Source organism: Trachypithecus francoisi, unplaced genomic scaffold (assembly GCF_009764315.1).
Source record: "Trachypithecus francoisi isolate TF-2019V2 unplaced genomic scaffold, Tfra_2.0 Lachesis_group0, whole genome shotgun sequence".
Classification (NCBI taxonomy): Eukaryota; Metazoa; Chordata; class Mammalia; order Primates; family Cercopithecidae; genus Trachypithecus; species Trachypithecus francoisi.
Window position 1 is genome coordinate 181,191,212 of NW_022681453.1, and position 10,742 is coordinate 181,201,953.

The window sequence follows — 10,742 nt, forward strand, 5'->3', positions numbered from 1 at the left end:
CACTGTGCCTGGCCTGAACTTTTAAAATTAAATTTGTGTCAAAGTATTTTACTCTTTTTGATGCTATTTTAAATGGATTTTTTTCTTAATTTTATTTCCAGATTGTTCATTGCAAGTGCACAGGAGTCCAGTTACTTTTTGCATATTGATTTGTGTCCTTAACTGTGCTAAACTACTTAGTAGTTCTAATATATTTTTCTAATATATTTTTAGTGGATTCCATGGGATATTCTATAAACAGGATCTACAAATAGAGATATATTTACTTCTTCCTTTATAATCTGGGTGCCATAACATTGTCTTGCTTTATTGCAAGAAATTAGTTGAATAAATTAGACAAATATTGAGTAGACATGGCAGAGCAGCCATCATTATCTGTTTCCTGATGTTAGGAGGAAAGCATTCCTTCTTTCCTCATTAAATATAACATTGGGTATGAGTGTTTTGTAGAAGCCCTTTATCAGGTTGAGGAAGTTCCCTTCTAGCACTACTTTGTTGAGTGTTTTTATCACAAAAGAGTCTTAGAGTTTGTCAAATGCTTTTTCCATATCTACTGAGGTGCTGAGTTTTTCTCCCATTATTAATATGGTGTCTTACATTGTTTTTCATTTTTTTTTGTTTCTTTTTTTTTTAGACAAGATCTTGGTCTGTCATCCAGGCTGGAGTGCAGTGGTATAATTACGGCTCACTGCAGCCTTTATTTCTCAAGCTCAAGCTATCCTCCCACCTCAGCCTCCTGAGTAGCTGGGACCACAGGTGTGCACCACCATGCCTGGCTAATTTTTTTTTGTTTTTGGTAGAGATGAGGTCTCCTTATGTTGCCCAGGCTGGTCTTGAACTCCTGGGCTCAAGTGATCCTCCTTCCTCGGCCTCCAAAAGTGTGGGGATTACAGGCATGAGCCCTCACACCTGGCCTGCTTTGTTTGTATATGTTGAACCAACCTTGCATTCCTAGGGTAAATTCCATTAGGCCATAATGTATAATCCATTTTATATGCTGGTATGTTCAGTTTGCTAATATTTTGTTGAGGATTTTTTTGCATCTTTATTTAAAAGAGATATTGGTCTGTAGTTCTCTTTTTTTTCTGATGTCTGTCTGGTTGTGGTATCAAGGTAATACTGGCCTCACAGAATAATTTAGGAAATATTCCCTCCTCTTTTATCTTTTGAAAGAGTTTGTGCAGAATTGGTATTAATTATTCCTTAAATATTTGGTAGAATTCAGCAGTGGCACCATCTGGGTCTGGGCTTTTCTTGTGGGTAATTTTTTTTATTGTTAATTCAAACTCTAATTTTACCATCTTTTCAGATTGTGTCATTTATTCTGGAGTCAATTTTAGTAGTATATATGTCTAGGAATTTTTCCATTTCATCTAAGTCACTGAATTTATTGGCATGCAATTATTTATTGTATTTCTTATATCCTTTTTATTTCTGTAGTGCAGTAGTAATGTTTCCTCTTTCATTTGCATCTTCTCTCTCTCTTTCTTTCTCTTTGATCAGTCTAGCTAAAGATTTGTCAATCTTGTTGATCTTTTCAAGAACCAGTTTTTGGTTTCATTGATTTTTTTAATTGTTTTCCTATTATCTTAATAAATTTTGCTTTAATCTTTATTATTTTCTTTCTTCTGCTTGCCTTAGGTTTAGTTTGATTTTCTTTTCCTAGTTTCTTAACGTATAACATAGTTTGGATATCTGTCCCCTCCAAATCTCATGTTAAAATTTGATTCCCAGTATTGGAGGTAGGGCCTAGTGGGAGGTGTTTGGATCATGGGGGCAGATCCCTTATGAATGACTTGATGCTGTTCTAGTGGTAATAAGTGAGTTCTTGCTCTGTTAGTTCCCATGAGAACTGATTGTTAAAGAGAGGCTGGCACTTTCTTCCCGTCTCTCTCTTGCTTCCTTCCTCTTGCTGTGTGACGCCTGCTCACCTTCACCTTTACTTCAGGAAATAGAAGCTCCCTGAAGCGCTCGCCAGAAGCAGATGCAGGTGCCATGCTTCTTATACAGCCTGCAGAACCGTGAGCCAAATAAACATCTTTTCTTTATTTATTACCCAGCCATGGGTATTCCTTTATTAAAACAATGCAAAACAGACTAAGATGATGTGGAAGGTCATCATCTAATTTGAGACCTTCCTTCTCCTTTAATATTGACATTTACAGCTATAAATCTCCCCCTGATAACTGTTTTACTTGTATTCCATAATTTTGGTATATTATGTCTTCATTTTCATTCATCTCCAGGTATTTTCTAATTTCTCTTATGATTTTTTTTTCTTTGATCCATTCATTATTTAGGAATATGTTGTTTAATCTCTATATATTTCCCTGATTTCCCTTTGCTCTTGATTTCTAATTTGATTCCATTGTGTTCGGAGAACATATTTTGTAGTCCTTCTACCTTTATTGAAGTTTGTTTTATGGTCTGATATGTGGTCTATCCTGGACAGTGTTCTGTGTACATCTGAGAAGGATGTACTTTTACACGTTGTATATTTGTATATTATACTTTTGTTGGATAGAGTTTTTATACGGGATTTTTAGGTCTGGTCATTTTATGGTGGTGGTTGAATCTTCTGTTTCCTTGTTGACCTTCTTCCTGGTTGTTCTATACATTGCTGAAAGTAGGGATATTGAATTCTGCAACTATTATTTTTGAATTGTCTGTTTTTCTCCTTCATTTTTTTCATTTTTCGCTTCATGTGTTTTGGCTCTTTTACTAGGTGTATATATGTTTATAATTGTTATATCTTCCTTATGGATTCAGCTTTTCATTATTATAAAACGTCCCTCTTTATTTCTAGTAACTTTTTTTGTGTTCGATTCTATTTTGTCTGATGCAGTACAGACACCCTGGCTTTCTTTTGGTTGTCGTTTGCATGCCATATCCTTATCTTTGAATATAAAGTCTCTGTCCCATAGACAGCACATACTGTAGTTGTATCTTGTTTTGCTTTGTTTTTTAAATCCAATCTGACCACCTCTGCATCTTGATTAGATTGTTTAATTGTTCACATTTAACATATTACCCACTGTTATCTTGAAAGAAATTTCCTTTGTGTTTCTAAGTTCTAAGGCCCCTTTCAAAGTTATGGCATTTTTTCTGCTTCTTTTGAAAACAAATTTATCTGGGGCTTACCCGATGCAGATACTGAACCAGCAAAGGAGAGAACAGAAGCTCAGCGACAAGCACAAGAGTGGGCTGCGTGGGGAGTGAAAGTTGGAAGGACAGACTCAGCCACACATTTCTGGTTGCGATACTGTGTAGGTACTTCCGGTTAGGATTCTCTCCAGTAGGTTTTCTCTGCCCCATGTCATCCTCCTCTGTCTTAATAGGTAAGAATCTTGGAAGTGAGGAACTTGCAGTTACTCATCTGCTCTTTAGTTAAAATCTCTGTGATCTATCTTGTGATATTCCTTTCTAGTCACTAAGGGAGAACCAGGGTCTTTGATTTTACATAGCTTTGAGAGGAGCTACAGCTTTAAATTGGAATGCTTTTCCAAAATTTAATAGCTGCCTGCCCTAACGGACAAAACTTCATGAAGGAATGATTTCTAAATTCTCATTGAAGACAACTGAAAATGGATGCACCCTGGATTCAGGGCAAGCACTGGAAGTGGCCCCCAGCCTCAGTTCTTCTCTGATCTGATGTTTAACGGGGAAGAGAGAGGGTGAGGTGGAAGCTTTCCCTCGCTACTGAAAGGCCTGGTCTCATCCAGGGCCTGCAAGGATGCTGATTCATCATGATGAGTGAGTGTGGAGGAAATACACGGCCCAGGGGCCAAGGCAAGAAGCAAAGGTGGAACTAGTCCTGCCAGTGGATTGGCAGAGCTTGGCCAGGAGGGCACTCTTCTGGAGAAAAGAGAAGAGGGAACGACAGAAAAAAAAAAAAGCCGGGGGGGGAGGGGGCAGGAAGGCTCAGGAGTAAGAAAACCAGCTGCCACCACACATCCGCAGGCACATCACAGAAGTGCCACTGACCTCATTCTAGAGTCTGAGTCTGACAGGCCCCGGGAATGGACACCTCTCAGGTTCACACTCGGGCCGTTCCCAGAGTGGGCAGATGCTCCAGTCAGTCACACAAGACCAGCATGTTGTTAGCCCAGAACTTCCTCTGAAGCAGAAGAGAAAGGCAAATATCTGTAAGGCACTTTGCTTCTCAGAGCTGGAGCTTTCTTTAAACTCTCCAGCCGGGAAGTTGCAAGAAGCTCGTTTGCCTTTTAGTAGCTTTAGCCAAAGGTTAAGGCATTGTCCACGTATTGCTCTCAGGAGTAGAGAGGAGTCCTTAGTGGCTATCTCTGCTCACACCAGAAGCTTCCTTTCTTTCTGTCCTCTTCCCTTCCCACCTGCCCGGCATCACTTCTGTCTTGCTTGGCCTCTTCCTGTTCAGCCCCCACGTTGGCTGCCTGCGAGCTGCATTGCTCATCCCATCTGCGTGTTGCAAGGGAGAAGAGGAAGTGTCACTCTCTCCCTTTCTTTTCATCTCTTCTGATGCCCAGTTGCTCTTCCCGAACCAGGAATGGACCGCCCTACCCACTTCTTTGCTTTGTTTCTGCCCCCAGGAACTTCTGCACTATTTAATCGGTACCCTGCTCCTCCTCATCGCCTCCATCGTGGCAGCTTCCAAGAGTTACAATCAGAGCGGACTGGTAGCCGGAGCGGTGAGGACGTTTTGGGGAGCCTTTAGGAATGAATTTATATTTAAAATGCTCATTTTCTTCCTGATGGGGGAAGAGAAGGGTTTGGTTTCTGGGGCATTCCTTTCATAGAATCAACACCTACCTTGATCCAGTCATCAGCTCTCTTCAAAGAGCCTTAAGCGGAGGCGTCTAGTCCCAGAAGGTGGATTGTCAGGGCTGCCGGCAAATTCACAGAGCCCCAGCAGCCCAGGCCTCTCTCTTACAGCCACTACTGAAATCAGGGGGCCAAGCGGGTTTTAATTCACACACCCACTCTGATTGTTTGCTCGTTGGATGTCTCAACACTATGCAGAGACAGATTCTGGGACCTCTTTTGGGCCCAGTGGGAAATGTACTGTGATCAATTAGAGATATATGCCATGAGCCTGAGCTTTGCCATTCCTGATTTTTAACAGTATTCAGGCCAGGAAATAATACTCCTGTATCTTTCAGAAGCAAAAATGGATCCATCTGATAGCCATAAATAGAAGCAGATGGAAATATACAAAAATACAGTCCTGTGAGATATATACATACATATATATGTATATACATACAGATGTATATACTATTTTTTAAAGATTCATAGATTCCTGTCATCTGATTTCTGATTTAGCTAACTGTTTATAGTTCAGTGACCTGTGGGCCAACACTGATTTGCTTCACTGATGAGTAGACAAGATTTTAAAAATGAGTTTTACGAAAAGCTCTCTCAAGCCAGACGTGGTAGCATGCACCTGTAGTCCCAGGCCCTCGGGAGGAATGCTTGTACCCGGGAGTTCGAGTCTGGCCTGGACAACATACTGAGACCCTGTGTCTTAAAAAAAGAAAAAGAGAAAAAGAAAAGCTCTTTCTGTATGTGACATTCATTGTCTTTCACTTACACATATTACCAAAATTTTCCAGACTTTGGCCTGGGAGTGGGTTGGCTCCTGGAGTTCCACTGAGGGATGGAGTCTGTCCTCTGAAGGTCAGCATGGGGACAGAAGGTCACTGTAGAGGGTGGCCAAACCTCCCAACACTGATGCTCCACATGGCCCTCCCACAGCCCACCGCCCCACCCCTCTGCCCCCTCTCTCTGCCCTCTCTGAAGACAGGGATGGTTGCCCCCTGCAGCTTAATACCTGCCCAGCTACAGTGCAGGATGCTGGAAGAGGCACGCAGTAGACCTGTGCCCACTGTGTTTTCGGGCCCACTTGGGGGGATTCCACTGTGTTTGGTAATTCAGGTTGCACGTAACTGTTTAGCCCTGGAATGTCTATAGCTAACATTCATCATATGCTGTTTTGTGAAAAATTTAGAAGAAATTTTTCAAATATAGTCCCTGCTTATAAGAAAGTGGTCATCTAACTTAGGAGACAAGACACATGAAACAATTAGCAAACAAGGCATTGTAGTCTAGAATAGCATTCTGTAGCGATATAATAAACTGTTCAATTATGCAATGCAGACACTTGGAGACTGGGATGGTATATAACGTGCTAATTGTGCAGAACAATGAGAGGCCGGGACAGGCTCTTAATAGGCTAATTATGTGCTGCAGACAACTGGTACAAAAGGAGCCCAGGAAAAGGAGCCCAGGGAAGAAATAGGGGCAGCTGTTTATGTAAAGCAGCATCTGGGCTTGAAAAGAAAACCAAACCTTGTTGAAAACCCTACCCTTTAGCTGCCCCTGTGCCATTCTCACCGGACGCCAGTGCTGGTGTAGTGAAGTGGAGGCCGTCGTGTGGGTCCGAGAATAGCCAGGCACTGGGTACTGCAGAGCGCGGACTCTGGAGTCAGGCTCCCAGGGCTCCCATCCCATATCTGGCCCTTGCTGGCTCTGTGGCCTTCGGCAAAATAGTTGACCGCCTGTACCTCTGTTTCTTTAGTTGTGAAATGGAGGAGCAGGGGTGGGTCATCGTAGCTCCCGCCCAGCTGAGTTGTGAGGGTTAAAGGAGTCAGTACACCCACAGGACCTCGCACCCTGGTAGGGCTGTAGTAAAGTGGTCAGTAAGTTTTCACCACTGCAGCTCCCAGTGTTGTTCACAAGCAAGGAAAATGGCTGCAGGCTTCAAAGCCCAGAGATTCCAGAAGAAGCTACTGCCTCTCCCTCGACCATTTGATGAGCCTCCCCACAGGCGCTCTTCCTTTCCCCGCACCTGAATCTCATCTGCAAGTGAGGGCGCTGCGCTAGGTCAGCCTTCCTCACACTTCAGCGCCAGATGACCCTGAGAAAGGGAAAGGGTGCCGCCTTCACTTAGTTTAGTCTAATATTGTTTAATATGTACAAACATAAACCTAGATGTAAAGGCCTCGGCTTCTGGCTCTTATACGGCTGTAAAGCCAGAACGGAACAGAAAACCATTACAAATGAAATGCGAACAACGCCACTACACCACAGGTCATGTGAACGTTCAGATTTGTTAAACCCAAATTAAAATTTCACCCTTTTCTTCTCTACTGGTCTAGGATAATCCAAGTCCATTGGCTTAGCCCCAGCTCTCTTGTAAATGTAAACCCACACCAGGCACTGAGGCTGCCAAAAGAGCGAGAGGCCTGGCTGCCAGCCCTGACCTGGCCCAACCTGGGGGACCAGGGCCAGTGGCTGGGCCTCTTGGGGCTTCCTCTCTGCACCTCATCCAGGATGAGGTGGTCGGGTTAGATGACTCTCCAAGCTCCTCTCTGGCCAGAGGCATGAAGGGAACAAGCGCAGAGATGAGAAGCAGACAGGATTGCCCGAGTAATTGGCCCTACAACCCGTGAACTTCCTCTCCCCTCTCTCCACTGCAGATCTTTGGTTTCATGGCCACCTTCCTCTGCATGGCAAGCATATGGCTGTCCTACAAGATCTCATGTGTAACCCAGTCCACAGGTGAGTTCTGGTTATCTGTGCACAGAGGATCTCTCAGGAACAGGGGATGGCTTGTTCTTGACTTCAGCCATAGGGACAAACCCTGCTGTTGAGAAGGCTGTGTCCCAAGGGGACTTTAGAAGTAGTATTAGAGCACAGGGGCCGGCAGAGGGGGAGATGTGGCCCCAGAATCTCCCCTCACATGCCCATCTCCACACATCCAAGGATGCCCTAGCATTTCAGCCTCGGTGGCCAAGCTTTTTTCTCTTGCTTGCTTGCTTGCTTTCTCTCTTTCTTTACTTTTCTTTTTTTTTTTTTTTTGAGATTGGGTTTTGCCGTGTTGTCCAGGCTGGTGCAGTGGTGTGATCAGAGCTCACTGCAGCCTCTGCCTCCCAGGCTCAAGTGATCCTTCAACCTCAGCCTCCTGAGTACCTGGGACTACATGTGTGCAGCATCACCATGCCTAATTTCAATTTTTTTTTTTTTTTTTTTTAGAGATGGAGTCTTACCATGTTGCCCAGGCTGGTCTCAAACTCCTGGGCTCAAGCAGCCCTCCCACCTCAGCCTCTGAAAGTGCTGGGATTATAGACATGAACCACCGCACCCAGCCAGCTTTTTCTTGTTAACTAATGACAAAAATAAAATGTAGGTTTTTAGAAAATACAGATAAAAACATATTTTTAATAGAAACCGTCTGAGCCAGGGACAGTGGTATGTACCTATAGTATCGGCTACTCGGGTGGCTGAGGCAAGAGGATCACCTGAGCCCAGGAGTGTGAGACCAACCTGAGCAACAGAGTGAGACTCTGTCTCTAAAAAAAAGAAAAATGTATTTTAAAAAATTAAGAAAAAGCCATCTGTCATCACACTACCCAGAAGTAGCACTGAGTGTCTATCCTTTCAGTATTTTCTCTCTGAAAAAATACAAGGATCAAACTTCATGTTTCATAACCTGTTTTTTCTCCTACTTAGCCACCTATCAAACATTTTCCCAGCATCATTAGGAATTCTTAGTGGCTCTGTGGGTTGCAGCATTAAGTCCATGGCATGACTGGGCAGTTTATTTAACTTGCCTCCTGTTTGAGGGCATTACTCATGGAATCCTACACTAAGCCCATGGAGTGTAGGATTCCTCTAATAAAAATTGTCTAGAACAGGCAGATTCATAGAGACAGAAAGTAGACCTATGGCAGCCTGGGGCTTGGGGGAGGGGACTCGGGTGACTGCTAATGAGGATGAGGTTTCTTTTTGAGGTGATGCAAAGGTTCTAAAATTGTGGTTGCGCAGTCCTGTGAACATACTGAAAAACACTTTAGATGGGAGAATTGTATGGTATGTGAATTATTAAAATATCCCAGTAAAGCTGTTTAAGACAAAAAAGAATGATTTTTAAAAAGTAGAGAATGTAGGGGGAAAAGAAGTTAATAGGTGATGTCTAACAGGATAAACCTATAAATATTGGTATAAGTTGGTTTTTTAAATTGTGGAAGAATCACCAAAAGAAACCACTAAAGCGCTTATGGAGGTTATTGCTGAGGTAAGACTGAGGTGTGGGGCGTGGGGATGCGAGTCTCCTCTGTGCTACCAAAGTTTTTTTCTTGTTTGGAAATGTATTTTTTAAAAATGGAATAGTCTCAGTGAAAGTCGGCACTGGGTGGAGGACAGAGGTGCCCCCCGAGCAGAACTTGGAGTCCAACCTGTGGAGTGTGGCTTGTGGGTGGACCACATCCCTGGCAAGCTGTCCTGACTTTGCCATTTCCTTCCCAAGATGCAGCCGTCTGATGAGGCCACAATCCCTAGGCCCCTCAGGAGCTTTGCAAAGACGACATGTACTCCAGGCGAGGCCTGTGGACCTGTGTTCCTGTGCCGAAGTCCTGTCAGGCTGGTGGGAACCAGGAAAGGCCTGCCCCCTCTTCCTGCTCTCCCAGGAAGCCAGCTCCCTGAGCTCCTGAGCCAGCCGGAAACTCTTCCTCCAGCCATCCGGGGAGAATATTCCTCCCCTTCTGGAAAAGGAAAGCAGCCTCCAGGGAAATCTGTTTTCTGCCTTCCTGCTTCTAGAACCACCTCAGGTACTGATGAACCCCACTTAGCACAGCTGGAGGGGTTTGTGAATACTCCTGCCTAAATCCCTTCTACTTCACTCCTCAGGGGGGAGTGAAGCGCCTTAAGAAACAAAGCCCCCTCCTAATTTATCTAGCTTGTCAGTCCAGTCTTAGAGATACCCTCTTTCCTGAAGCGAGGCGTGCCTGTAGAAACACTATGTGGTTAGCCTGTCCCTAAGGAGATCTCGCGTCTCCTCTCCGTCTCTGCCTTTGTTACCATTGTACACGTGTTTATGCGTTTTTTAATAAAATATTGACTCGGCCAGTTGCACAAGGATTTCTTATTGAACCAGATGAAGACTGTAAAACCCGGCCTGAAACAGTTTCCATTCAAGCTTGTGTCTGGCCCGTGGCCTCCACCGGTGCTCTGTGGGTGCCCCTTGCTCAACTGCTGGACTTCAGGTTTTCTCTCCATCTTGGGGGATGGTATAGCAGGGCTGAGTTTTAGGTAAATGTGCAGGTTCTCATTTATATTAACGTCCTCCTTCCCCTGGAAAGAGCTTTAGAGCAAGCTAAGGATTGTGTTTACACTGTGATGATTAATGATCTTGCCCTAAATGCGCGGTTTCCCTGATCTTGAGCTGCTCAGTTGGCTGGAAAAAGGAGGGATGGAACAATGTTTGAGCAACCCTGTGTGCAAGCACCTACATTCACGACCACGTCCAGTAGCGATGATAGGGACTCCAAGGGGGCAGGGGACATTTTTAGAACTGAAATCGGGTCTCTATCCCAAGGCACAGGGCAAGCCAGTGGGGAAGTGGGCTCAGGATCTAGGTTCGCCTGACTCCCAGCCCCATCCTTGCCTCTGCTGAGTGTTGCGGGAAATGGAGGCAGCCCCTGTGGGCTTTGAGCTGGAGCTCTGGGGCTGCTCTTGTGGCTGCTGGCCGGCTCGGGGCATCGGGCTGTCTGGGATGATCTAAGGAAGCAGCACCCGTGGTGTATCTGGAGCCCAGTGCTGCTGATGGGAGGGGATCCTGTGTACCAGCTAGGCCGGAGCAGGAACACGGCTGAGCTGACCCTGGCACGGTCGGCTCCTCCGGGGCAGTGGAATGGAGGAGGCTCAGCTGAGGAGGGCGCGGTCCAGGTGAGGCAGTGGCTCTGGGAGCCCCCTGCCTGTGTAGTGAT

At 44.8% G+C, this 10,742-nt stretch overlaps 1 protein-coding gene across 2 annotated transcripts in view; it reads left to right on the forward strand.

Moving 5' to 3' along the window:
- CMTM7 (CKLF like MARVEL transmembrane domain containing 7) overlaps nucleotides 1-9,888 on the forward strand; it is a 64,540-nt gene extending 54,652 nt beyond the window's left edge. The window contains exons 3-5 of one of the 2 annotated variants that reach the window (XM_033212896.1): nucleotides 4,566-4,664; nucleotides 7,455-7,536; nucleotides 9,284-9,888. In XM_033212896.1, the coding sequence (XP_033068787.1) occupies nucleotides 4,566-4,664; nucleotides 7,455-7,536; nucleotides 9,284-9,297 (195 nt within the window). In that variant the 3' untranslated portion in view covers nucleotides 9,298-9,888. The remainder of the gene's footprint in view (nucleotides 1-4,565; nucleotides 4,665-7,454; nucleotides 7,537-9,283) is intronic. The other variant, XM_033212897.1, reaches the window with a different exon arrangement.
- The last annotated feature ends 854 nt before the right edge of the window (nucleotides 9,889-10,742 follow it).